General features: G+C 42.5%; 1 protein-coding gene across 3 annotated transcripts in view; it reads left to right on the forward strand.

Annotated features, from left to right (window-relative positions):
• Positions 1-84: 84 nt before the first annotated feature.
• thada (THADA armadillo repeat containing) overlaps positions 85-12863 on the forward strand; it is a 114119-nt gene continuing 101340 nt past the window's right edge. The window contains exons 1-18 of one of the 3 annotated variants that reach the window (XM_015363138.2): positions 99-165; positions 514-580; positions 903-995; positions 1551-1648; positions 1988-2118; positions 2464-2612; positions 3707-3739; positions 4001-4049; positions 4609-4799; positions 4997-5091; positions 5492-5715; positions 6243-6955; positions 7275-7429; positions 7834-7989; positions 8990-9103; positions 9877-10000; positions 10609-10763; positions 11797-12028. In XM_015363138.2, the coding sequence (XP_015218624.2) occupies positions 923-995; positions 1551-1648; positions 1988-2118; positions 2464-2612; positions 3707-3739; positions 4001-4049; positions 4609-4799; positions 4997-5091; positions 5492-5715; positions 6243-6955; positions 7275-7429; positions 7834-7989; positions 8990-9103; positions 9877-10000; positions 10609-10763; positions 11797-12028 (2692 nt within the window). In that variant the 5' untranslated portion in view covers positions 99-165; positions 514-580; positions 903-922. Of the gene's footprint in view, positions 166-513; positions 581-902; positions 996-1550; positions 1649-1987; positions 2119-2463; positions 2613-3706; positions 3740-4000; positions 4050-4608; positions 4800-4996; positions 5092-5491; positions 5716-6242; positions 6956-7274; positions 7430-7833; positions 7990-8989; positions 9104-9876; positions 10001-10608; positions 10764-11796; positions 12029-12863 lie in introns of all 3 variants that reach the window. The other 2 variants (XM_015363140.2, XM_015363139.2) reach the window with 2 other exon arrangements.

The following is a 12863-nucleotide window of genomic DNA, read 5'->3' on the forward strand; positions in this document are numbered from 1 at the left end:
GGAGGCGTGTATTTTTTCGAGCATCTGTCCACTCAATGTAGCCCGGAGGCGGGTTTCCTGCTCCCGGAATTGACGTGCTACACGTGTAGCACGGCTACAGTACGGGAGCCTCTGGTTTATCGCTTTGATGTCTGTGCAGTAAATGAAGTAATTTATACAAAACGTGTGAGTTTTATGTGCGCTTTGTTTTACTGGAAATTATGCTTTCAGTTCACGATTACTTTGGGCACGCATTTACTGTCAGTGTATGGGCAAAGGTGCGACCTTTTAATATAAAGTGCATGCTTTCCTTTGTAAACGCTTTCATTTATTGGGGAAAAACATCAAAATTAATCTGCACTTGTACGTTATTATAACAGTAATATCGCTTTGTAGTATAATACAATCACTATAAATTACAGAACACGTACAGCACGTTTTTAATTTACACAGTTAACTAAGAATCCTCTGTATATTACATTTATATTGTATATGATGCTCTTTTGCTTAATGCTATTATTTGTGATTTTGCAGGATTTTGCATTTGCAGTTGACTGGCATTGCCGTGATTTTAGACGATCAACATGAGGCATGAAGTCACGTTAGTTTATTTCTACATCTGTAGTTAATTTTAATGACGTCCCTACTTTCTCTTCCCTTCAGTGTTTCCTATTGCTCAGAGGATGTCCTGCGAGACATCACTTTGAAATGTTGTTTAGTAACCAGAAAATCGTTTATTAACCTACTTGAGGGAGTCAGAGTACATTAAAAATAAGATAATTACAATGGATAATTTTACAGTTATGCAGGCATTTAAGTACTGTATTTAACTTCAAACGTGATTCTTGTGCTTGTAAGCATTACACACATTCTTTGTGAAGTCAGGTCTGTGAACTCTCTTCCCAATCACTCTTTTCTTGAAGGATTGTAAGCTGTTAGAAAGATGGTTTTAAAGAAGAAAGAGGTTAAAGTGGAGGCCCTTATTCTGGACAGTGGACAGCTGGAGAATCTGGGTGGTGAGTACAGGATGATGGTTGAAGGACAAGGGAGGAAGTATGAGTGTACAGTATTAGTCACCACATTACAAAAATGATATTGGTGCTTTGGAGTCTGCCCAAAAAAGAACAACCAGGTTTTTCCTGGACTTAAAGGAATGTTCTACACGGGTAGATAAATAAAGAATTTCAAGAGGTTGCCATAATTAACATCAAGCAATACGACAAGACCTGAATGGTCTTGTCTAGTGTGTGATATTCTTTTGATCTAAATGAAGAAAACCGATCCTCTCAACTGGTGGTCATCTTTGCTTCCAGTAATTCCAGAAACTACACTGGATGTCATTACTCTTTAACATTCAAACTTATGGACATGTAGTCTTTCTGCTTCCTATTGAATTAAATGACATTTGTCTGTGAGTGTTGAATCTGTTTGCGTGTAAGTGAACACGTTGTCATGGTATAAGTGACATTAAGCCAGTTTGCACTAGATCTAAACCTGTCATTTACGAATTGTGGAGGCCTGGCCTGTTTGTGTTGACCTTGTCTAACATCAGGTTGGATGTTTTCCTGTAGCTCTCAAAGGTGACCCCTTGGCAGAGCAAATTGCTGAGTTCTTGCAGGAGTGTGCCAAGCTAACAGATGGAGTCCAGCAGATACAGCTGATTAAAAAAGTAAGTACTTTTTATAATCAGTTCTTCTACTGGAACGCCTATCATTGATATCCATGATTTTTTAAAGGAGTCCTACTTTCTTGCTGTTTTGCGATTTGTGCTTGAAGCTACAGTATGGGTGTATCCTTCAGCAATAGTGGAATTAGATTAAATCGACATGTTAGACATGAGTGGACTTCTTATGTCAATTCTTCTCTTTTTACAGGGGACAAGCACTAGTAATTTAAGAAAAGGTTTGATATATGTCTGTGGGAAAACAAGCACACTGCTCAAACCAAGAGTTGTCTGCTGGCTACGAGAAAGCAAGAATGGCCAGTTTATTTCGTGCTGTATTCTTAGGTTGGTTCCCTTCTGGAGCAGCTGAGTGAAGACGAGGCTGAAAGCCCGCTGATGAATGCCTGCCTGGAGACATTGGCCTGCGTTTTCTTCTCCCTGCACTCCAGAAACCCACTGAAGAGAGCTCTTGCAAGGTGCGGGCAGATTTCTTGTCCTAATGCCAGATTTACCTGTCATTATGCTTAGATCTTTGCAGAAGTTTTAGGGTAAAGGCACATCACATGAAACACATTCTCTGGTCTGGGCTGGGGCAGAGAGACACCTGATTATGGGGTGCGCAGCTTCTTACTGCCTCTTTGCACTTTGCACAAGCATTAAATGCATGGTGTTTAAACCACCGGAGGTGCTCGGTCCCCACACTGTTCATGGTACAAAACAGTATGTGTCTCAGTGAGGTCAGCAAAGCAGATGTGCCAAGACCTTCAGGAAAGGTTGTGTGCACGTGGTAGTGCTCTTACCCCAGTGTGTCCTCTCTGCAGTGCTCTGAGCACAGTACCAGGCTGTCTGCAGAACCAATCTGTGCGCTGCCTGTCCCAGCGTTTGTCACAGAGCCTGACCACATGCAGCTCAACGCACTACGCACACCTTACCGATACCATCACTGCCTGCCTTGACGGCTTCCACCTGGGTATGTTTCAGGTTTGAATGTGATAGAGCAAGTGTCATGTGAAATATGATGCGATGCAAAAGTTTGCAATTTTTCTCTATTGTTTGGGATCCAATATAGCTTTGTTTTTTAATTTGTTCTTTAATTTGTGTATTAAACCAACCATATGAAACCTTTTAGTTTAAACTTTTGTATTAAAAGCTTGTAACAACATTAACAAGGTTCTACAGGTTCTACATCTCAAATATTTCAATTTGTTGTTTCATACAGTTGTTTACTATAAAATATTTTTCCATAAAGTTGTATTAGGATTTCCTTGGTCCATTTCCTTTGACAGCCATTTTTTTCTGAGATCTCCTATGGTGGAGGCCATTCCCCTATACAGAGCCCTGTAAGATTATTTGTGTTCTTGAGGAGCTGTCCAATTTATTTGAATTCCACTAATGTGCAGTGTCACATTTTCTGAAGTAAATATTTTAGTCACAAATGCTCAAACTGATCACTTTGATGGAGGAAACAAGTTAAATGTCAGTATAAGCAGCAAAGAAAAATCCAGAATTAAAATGTTGGTTGCATATGTTTTCACTCCCTTTAAACCATAACAGTTTGTAAATTCATGAAAGTTTATAAAGTGAAAGTTTATTATACAGGTCACACAATTAGTTGTATAGCCTTTTTGCAGAAAGAGTGGTTCACATGATTTCAGAATAAACACACCTGTCTCTGTAAGATCTCTCACTTTCGAGCAAAGATCCAACTATTAATTATTTTAAAACCAATTTAAGAATAAAGCTGTTTCAAGACTAGGAGTTAAACAGGGCAGATATGTTTGTAGTAACGTGGTTCCCACTTTATTAATGACTTCAAACTGCTATGTTCTCATTTGTGAATTATCTAGGGAGCAAGGTTGTCTGAACTTTCCTATTATACAGTGCAGTTTTACATCAGATATTTAACAGAATTACCTTATTCTTATTCTTATTGCCTTGGCCTTTTTGACTTGTATCATCTTTTTATATTTGACCCATCCCAGTTCCTGATTTGGTTGTGTACATGGGAAAATATTTTGGTTTGGGAGCTACAGAACCAATTACACTTTTTTTTTCTACCCACAGGTGAAAGTTGCATTCACAGTTTACTAACAGAAGGCAAGTTGGGTTTTTGATGGTTTTTAAGACTAGCATAAACTCAGATTCCAGCAAATTTCTGTAAAGGGTCCTATAAAGGCACAATAAAATGTAAAAATGTAATTACTGTTTCCATAATTATTACTTGCAGTGTAACGTCATTTATGCAAATAAGTTCAGCTAAACTTTTAATGAGATTTCCTGTCAGACTCTTGCTTTGGGCAGAGTAATTTACAGTGCCAAACTTGTGTGAGCATTAGATTTGCTTTTTTATCTTTACAGTGTTGCAGTTTCTTCAGAAGGCCCTGTCTGAATATCAACAACAGAACAGGTAAAATTGGGGTAATTATTGGTACACTCCTGTTGTTTTAATTGTTCATGAATGGTGCTGTGTTCTGAAGGCTGTGTACTCTGAGACAGTGAAATGGGCTACACATACAGTGTATATGTTGGACCACGTGGATATCACATTTAGATGGCAACTGAACAATTTCACTCACATGACTGATATATATGCTGTATTATCAAGCAAACATGGACTCATAGGCACAAATGGAGATGATATTAAGCTACCTTAAGTGTCTCAACTTACGTGTCTTTTACTGGAGTTGCCCATGGTAACATGTTTCACATAGTTTCATCTGTAAAAAGTATGAATTTTTTTGGCTCCACAGTGTGTACTTTTTAACGATCTAGTTGTTTGAAATAATTTTCTAAGTATTGCGTGAAGCAGTTCAAGAGATCTGAACTTGTTTGCCATTGATATTTACAGTGCTTTGGTATGGTATTTGAATGTTGTGCCTAACACTGTTTAGGGTTAATATTTTAATGCCATATCTAGATTTTGGAAGCTGAGGTGGTAGTGTCTGAGCATTCTATTCTGTTTGTAGTCGTCTGGTAGGCACTCCGGTTGCTCAGGCCCAGCTGATGCAGGCATGCTTGGCCACAGTGAAAGCTTCCATGCTGGTGGTACAGAGATCCCAAAAGCAGATCACTGCGGTCCTGCAGGCAGCACCTGACAGCCCCCTGATGGACACACTGTGTGACCTGTTGCGCTGCTACACCAGCATACTCACTGAGGGTAAGGCAGCCACTTTGCACTCTCCTCAGTGACTGTCTTGACACGAAGGCCAATCACAAACATGAAATGGAGTGAGAAGTCTCTTGGTTTATACAGTATGGACTGGCTTTATTTTTAGTTTTTTCCTCTATTTTTGCATTGCTTTCCTTTTTTGTCCCCTTGATGGTATTTGCTTCATGTCTTTGCCTCCTGGGCAGGTGACTTTGTGCAGACAGTCCAGAGCACTGCAGGCATGGCAGTAGTACTGCTGACTAGGAGCATGACGGGGCCCAGTGACTGTGTGGCCAGTGTGGTGAGTCCATTATTGACCAGTGTTTCTACTGGATACAGGGTATTGAACATTATCATTATTGGATCAACTGAACTATGCCTTGAAATTCAGTTATTCTGCCCATAGTTACGATTATGTCTTCCTTTCCAGGAAAATAAATATAAAGAATAAACTACAAAAGTGCGGAACATGTTTGGCACAGAAACCTGTTCACTGCTCCTGTAACATCTGAGGGAGAATGCTGTTTTAATTAGGACAGAAACAGTCCCAATTTTAAGTTGTGACATTATTAAGATTTGAAGTTCAGCACTCCATAAAGTGGACCTATTAAGAAACACCAGTGTTGATTGTTGCTGATTTATGGGCTGTCTCTTCCAGCAGCCAATGTTGGGCTGATGTGTGTGTGCTCTTTGTGTGACAGGTGGCCAGTCTGTTGCTGGGCTCAGAGGAGCGTGTGGGCAGTGCACCTCAGTGGCTGTTAGAGAGCTGTGGAGAGCTGTACCACTGCGTCCGCCCCACCAGTGTGACCCTGTTCCTGTGCCATGGAGCTCTGGCTATGCTGTCCTGGCGGGGCAAGGCCGCTGGGTCAGGCGAGGAGAGGCTCTTGTTGCTCATTCCCAAAGCTTTGCTCTCTCTGGACTCCAGGTCAGACCATGATTAGTTCTCCCTTTTCCTCCTTCCTCCCACTTCCAATGCAAAGAGTCATTCCATTCTACCTTAGCACAGGTAAAGACAATCTATACGATGCCACAACAGCTCATTGGGCCAGAGCTCATCCCGTTTCTGTAGCATTAAGCAGAGACCTGTACATTCTCAGCAATGCTTGTCCCCAGTTATACAGATCTGAGTGGACTGGAGAAAATTGAGTAAAATTCAAGGTACAAGAGCAGATTTCATTGGACACTTAATCCCCCTTCTCTCCACGGGGCATTCTTAAAAGTTCAGTTGAGTATTTGACACTGCTGCTTGCATGTGCATTTTTATGTTTTTGTTTTCTTTCATGCTTTTTCCTGGGTCCCGAGAAGCCTAGTTATGATCTCTTAAAAGGTTTAGTACACTAACTTTTTAACAATAATATAATTAGTGTAATTTAACAGTGCGTACACTAAGATTAAAGACATGCTAATGGCTGTGTAGTGGAGGTGTTCCAGTCTGTATTTCTGTATCTGCAGTGTGCGAGAGTCCAGCACTGCAATCTCGGTGGCTCGTGTCTTGACTCTATGGAGCTGTGCAGCCCTGGAAGTCCTGCAGGGGGAGCACTGCTCTGCAAGCCTCAGGCATTCCCTGACGGGGGGCACCGAGCTGGTGGGACGCCTGCTGGAACACATCTATGCACATTGGGAGCATCCTCTGGATGGCGTCCGGCATCAGACCAAAGCCCTGTTTAAGAACGTGCTCAAGCTGCACCAGATCGCCACGCGAATACCTGACCCCCTTGCAGACCCCTTTATCACCAGCCTGACCCACAGCCTGCTAGGGCTTGAGTGGCACAGCAAAGGGAAGTACGGCTCTCTGAGCTGTCTGGTGGACTACCTGGGTGCAGAGAGCCTCCTCGCTCTAGATCCTCAGCTTCCTGCACAGCTTCTCTCTCTCATGGGGGATCAGTCTCTCGCCCCCTATGCCAGCAGCCTCCTGGAGACGCTGTTTGTGAACCACAAGGCTCAGCTGGCATCCTGTCATGAACGGGGGGATTCGTGGATGGAGATGTGGCACCAGACCTGGGTGACACCTCTGCTGGCAGCTCTGTGTGAAGGTCAGCTGGACCAGACCACCTACATCCTGGACTACTGCCTGCCCAAGATACTGAGATGCAGCCCTGGCAGCGTGGAGCACATGGTTCGTGCCCTGCAGAGTAGCCAGCACAGCCCAGCAGGTAATAACACAGGTAACAAAATCCCATACGATAGCTTCTGCCAGCCTGGTGTGAATTAGAAAGTGAACCTCTTCCAGCAGTGGCTACGCATGCTGCTTACTACTGAGGTAACAGACCCTCTGTCAGCCATGTGGGTGAGAAATCAGCATGATGGATTTGCCTACATCAAGTCTATTCCATAAAATGCCAGTGCAGCATCTCCAAAAAAGGTTGTCATTTTCTGTGATGAGGTTCTTGGATCAGCGAGCTGTGGGCTGCTGGCTGTCCAAGATGGGCTGACAGGCGCCCCTCTTGTGTTTTATGTAACCCGTGTTTCTGTCCGGTCTGGCAGGCTCTCCAGACTGCAGGGGGGCCCTGGGAGCTCTGGTGACCTGTCTGCGAGCGGCCCGGGCCCAGGGCGTAGTCAGTTCCTCTCAAGAGGGGCTGTGGGGGGGGCTGGTTCCCCTGAAACTGCTCTCTCAGGCCCTGGTGCACAAACATGACCAGGTACTGTACATTCATCAACAGGTGGTTGATTGGCAAATAAATCTTGGCAGAAGATGACAGGCTTGAACTTAAGCTAGTTTGTTTGATGCTGATGTGCGGAGGCACCAGAAATTGAAATTGTATTCGTTGAGATGTGCAAAGGACTGTAGAAAAAAAGGACTAGAAAAAAAAAGATCAGTTAAAATGTTGATAATATCTAACAGGTCAGCAAGGTTAAAGGGAGCACACAATAAACATAATCTGCTGGTAATATTGAATACATGGGAAATCTGTACAGCAAATAGATCTCAGTTTTCAAAAGCTGGTGTGAGTTTAATATAATAGCAATATGAGGTGAATCATATTTAACTTTGCAGTACAGGTTTTGCATTTGTAATGTGCGCACCTGTCTGTGTATGCAACAGGTTCGTTTGGATGCCCTGGGGCTGATCTGTGAGAGCCACCGCAGCACAGAGAACCTATCTCCAGAGGAAATGGATCTGATTCGCTTCTTCCTGCCCAGCAGCCTGAATAGCCAGTCTCCAGGAGTGAGACAGCAGACTCTCAGCCTGCTGAAGAAGGTCAGACCCTGACCTTAGGGTCTTCACTTGGGCTTGGCATGCTGGTTTTAAAAGAGTTTCAAAAGAGCAACAGGGTGATGAGTAATTGATGAGTAATCCAACCAGGAAAGGCAGTCGTTCAAGTGCATATTGAGTCCTATAGACCAGGCATTGATAGTTTGAGTCAGTAATTCTGGTGAGAGTCAGGCTCTGACCAGAATTCCCTTAGGAGTCCATGTACTGAGGCTTGGTTGTCTTTGACGAGGGGTGGACAGGTAGGAGTCAGGTAGGTAATTCCTAAGCTTTCAGAGCAGCATTGATCTCTGTCTACAGTCAGGCAGCTGTGAGCAACTGTGACAATTTCTCCTGCAGCTCATACTAACAGTCCTGTAGGCATTGTGGGACTCTCAACAGGAAGCATGGCCAAGGAAGGAATGTACAGTTCTCACCTCCCTGGTTTGTGAAGGGTCTTCAGTGTAAACCCTAATCAACAGTTTATATTATATATATGTACTGGAACTATTTGAACACAAAAGAATCTTTAAAAAAGTCAGAAGACTATGCTTTAATTTAAACTCTGTGATTCTATAGCTGCGAGAGCCGGTTCTTACTTTTGTGTAGCAGTGCCCTCTGCTGGAATTTTGATTCAATTTCAGTTTTCAGATTCAGTTTTTGATTTTGTGTAGTCCCTTTTTCTGTCCTTATCCGGCCCTGAGCCGGCTTTCTTAAAATTTCATTCTTGAGCTCTTACTGTCATGTTGGTCACGCCCCTGTTCTGCAGCATATCAAAGCAATGTGATAATAGTTCTTGTTCTACCTAACAGCTCACCAGCTGGTAGCTTTATATGCTTTGATAAGTTAAGCTCACATTGCCTTTTGGCGTTAGAAAAAGGCACAGCGTTTTTTAGCATGTATAGGACAGTGTGTTCTTGCCTGTGCTGAGCATGTGGTGCTTTTACCTATGCTGTAGGTAAGCATTAGACCCATGGACACTTGCTGTGTATCCTGTGCTTCCCTCCAGCTGCTGTGCAGGATGAGGGACAGTGCCCAGCTGCTGCAGAGGAGGCTGGAGCAGGACAGGCCAGAGGAGCAGGGCCAGGAGCATGGGAACAGGACCACACTGCAGACATATGAGGTACAGTGTCTAATGGATGAGAGGAGGGCCACACGCACGGCTGTACACTTGGATCAGGGAGAAACTGTGCCATATTCAATATGGCTTTTTCACCACCACAACGTGAAGAACATACACTTTACAAGCGAAAGGAGGTAGTCTGGCCTGCCTTTCTTAGCGTCAAAATTGAGTCTAGGCAGTTGGTTTAAAACTCTGGAAAGAGAAATCTCTTGTTTTTGGTACTAAATGCTCCTAAACCTAGCACCACTTATGTCTGTGGTCTCATTGCTGAGCTTGAAAATATCCCCTGGAACTGAATCGTCTTAATTCCAGGCAAGAAAAACTCAATTCCCTTAATCTGTCTGAATACAGCATTCCTTTCAGACCAGAAATTAGTCTGTTTACTCTTCTTAGTGTTTACTCTGTTGCAACACTATCTGCATTCTGAATGTAGTCCAGCTCTCCCATTCTGTAATTTTAACATTACATCTGTTCATTCAAATGAAATGTTTTTAACTGTGTATGCAAGCATTTTCTGACATTGTCTAGTTAAGGAATGTAATTTAACAAACTCCTAGATTTTCCTCTTACATTGTTTCATTGCAGTCCTTCCTGAATGTAAATTGGCTATGTTGCACAATTTCAACTTTAGGGTATTTTGTTTGGCCTTCAAAGAAATGCTATTTTTACTTTATGCATAAGGCTTTAAGAATTTAGCAGTACAGTGTTCTGTTGTACCGCCTGGAGGTGTCTTAGCCCATGTCCAGTGCCGTGGTTTGTGTGCTGTGCTGTAGGAGTTTCTGCACTGGCTATGTGAAGCCCTCTTCCAAGCCCTGTTCCCTGGTGCCTCCTTCCCCACCTGTTTCACTGCGTTACACCTGCTGGGACTCATCGCTGACCTCTTCTCCTTCAGCACAGGTCTGTCCTACAACTCCTGAACAGAGAGATTTTCCTCCTGTTTTTTAGTATCATTTTAAACAATATTAAAAGACAGGACATTAACAGCCTCATGGTAATTTTAAAAATCTTAATGTGGTTTTTTCTCGGTAGGACAATACTTACTGGAGACCTTGTTTGTATGCTTTTATGTTCATGTCTTCTGACTCAGATTGGAGTAGCATAGGTTCAGATCTTAGTGAATGTGCTGCTGCTGTTAGACTCTTGAGCAAAGTACTTTCTGAAAGTGCTCTAGTTAACACTGTCGAATAAATGGGTTTCCAGGTCCTCATGGTGAATGAGAATTTGTTCTCAATGCACCTGTGTGAAAGTTTTGAAATGTGAATATTCTGTTGGTGGTTTCAATGTCATCTGTGTAGCTCTGTGCTAATATTTCATTTTTTCTTCCCTCTACTCATTCATGAATTTAAAAATGTAGCCAACAGGTGCTCAGTATACATAGTTGAGTTTTGTGATTCATATGTGTTTAATATGCTAAATCTCACCTCTGTAAAAATGCTTCTATAATTCTCACTTTGCTGTGTGCAGTGTCCTGACAGCCTCTCTTCCTCTGTCTTTCCCCCCATCAGCGGATTCTGGTCCTTGTTTGTTTTCACTGGGACAGATGGTGACCCCTTCTCAGGCACAGGCCGTGCTGTACTGCCTGGCCAGCTCCTTCCTGGAGGTCAAGCAGCTGGCCTTCCAGCTGCTGAGGAGACTACCTCCTCCAGCCCTCGGCCTGCAGGTCAGACTCGCTGCCTCTCACACAGGCCTGGCTTGTAATTGTATGCATAGCAGCCACTAATATGTATTCAGGCTCTTCTCTGTATATTAAAATACAAGTAACCCAAGCACAGCTCTGCTCAAAATTTTAAATGGCATTCGATCTCCATGGTATCTAGTAGTTCTTTGTGCCAACAATGACAGCTCCCTATCCCTCAGACAGCCTGTTGGTGTGTCCTGCACTCTGGAGAAAAGCGTCTTATTTATTCAGTACATCAGAGCAAAATAGAGATTAAGTAAAAGGAAAAGTTTGTGCCAGTAACACCAGTGACTCCTGCACTTGTTCTGAGACCTCACGGGATTGAACATGGGCTGTGTTACTAGCCTGCTGTGGCCAGGATTGCCCAAGCACTGGCACATGGTTGGACTTTGTAGGGTGGACATCAGTTGGTCAAAAAGTCTCTCCACTGTTGTTGAAATGGTGGCTCTGTTGCACTCTCCTGAGAGGCATTCTGTAGTTTGCAACGTGTCAAGAAGGCTGAATAGTTCACACAGTTAGGTGTGCTAGAGGGGCCTGTCTACAGTCCCCATTTCTTCCAGAGTGGACAGGGCTCATTGCTGGTAAGCTGAGTTATGAATAATTGGTGATTTTAAAATCAACTGAGTATGTAAAAAAAATTGAGTATTGCAAGGTTTTTTTTTTTTTTAAAAAGGCACTCCAGGCCACTAAAACATTTATTTTTCATTTTTTGAGTTTCTAACTTGCCTGTTGTGAACTTGTTCTTCTTTTTTTACTTCAAATCATTGGTGTTCTAGAGAAGAAGTTGTTAAAAGCAGATTTAGTTCTGGTTGCTTGTCTCTGTTGTACTTGGTTCAGAAGTGTTTCAGTAAAAATGAATGTTATCTCTTAATGCATTGAATAATTATGTGTTAAATTTTCATAATCCCCAAAGCACAAACTGTTTGCAGCAATTGCATGATTGATCTTGCCACAGTGCAGTGTTAGTGCTGTTTCATTATCCATATGTGTTTCTGTTCTCTGTCCTGGGACACAGGAGCCCGGCAGGCTGAGCTCGCTGCTTCGAGTCGCTCTGGACCTCAGCACCAGCACCAAGCCCTTTGATAGTGTCACTGCCTCCCACCTCCTCAACTTGCTGGTCTATGAGGAAGGGCTGGTGGAGGCGTTGAGCCACCGTGCCCAAGAACAGTGCATCTCATTTCAGCCACCCACACCAGGAGAGTCCCCGGCTTCTAAGGCCTTTAAGCTTGAGAGGAACACATTAGCAGGTATGAACTTTGTGTCTTTTTCCTATTGAACATAATGGTATTGAGTATTCATATCACTCAGTTCAATAAATGATTTTTACTGGCAAATACGTACAGAAATATGTAAAAGATGTACAAAATCAGAAAAGATAAATTGCTTTAATATTGTGTGAATGTAAAAAAATAATGTTGCGTTATTAGCCATCATGGTAATTAATTTACTGGAATTTACCGTTTTACAGAAAAAAATATTATGTAACTTACAGTTGCTTTGGTGTTTCTGGTATGTGCCAGTCCCTTTCTTGTACTGAAAGGCTCATTCTTTCTTCATATTTTCAGGTTACAGCACATAGTGGATCCTTAAACACTTAATGTAGGTTGTCTGTATATATCTGGAAGTAAGAGTTTAAACATTGTCAACATTCAGAGCAACTTAGGCCTTAATTATTTTTTTCCTGACACCAAAGCTGTACTTGTTTAAAGCTTCATGTAGGATGCTCTGAATACATGAGCCTGTCTTTAAGCCTCACGTTGTTTATAACTCTGTGAGTGTACTTTTTGATATTTGTGTGGTGCGTACAGCACATGGCACGGCTTAGCTGTGTTTTGTTTACCGAGTTTTAAAGTTACAACATTCTTTCAGCTTTCATCTGTTAGGTCAGTTAGGAACACTAGTCATATATTTAGAAGCTCATGTAATTTACAGCATATGTGCACCAAAAAAATTAATCATCTGTGGGTAGTTAAAAAGCAAAGTAAAGATGAATTGCTGACAACAGCTCAGTGGTACTCTAAACATTTCCATTATGACTCTGTTTCTCTCTTATAAACTGGAGCCTCTGCACTGTCCAGAAAC

The sequence above is a fragment of the Lepisosteus oculatus genome, chromosome 17, assembly GCF_040954835.1.
Source record: "Lepisosteus oculatus isolate fLepOcu1 chromosome 17, fLepOcu1.hap2, whole genome shotgun sequence".
In the NCBI taxonomy this organism is placed as follows: domain Eukaryota; kingdom Metazoa; phylum Chordata; class Actinopteri; order Semionotiformes; family Lepisosteidae; genus Lepisosteus; species Lepisosteus oculatus.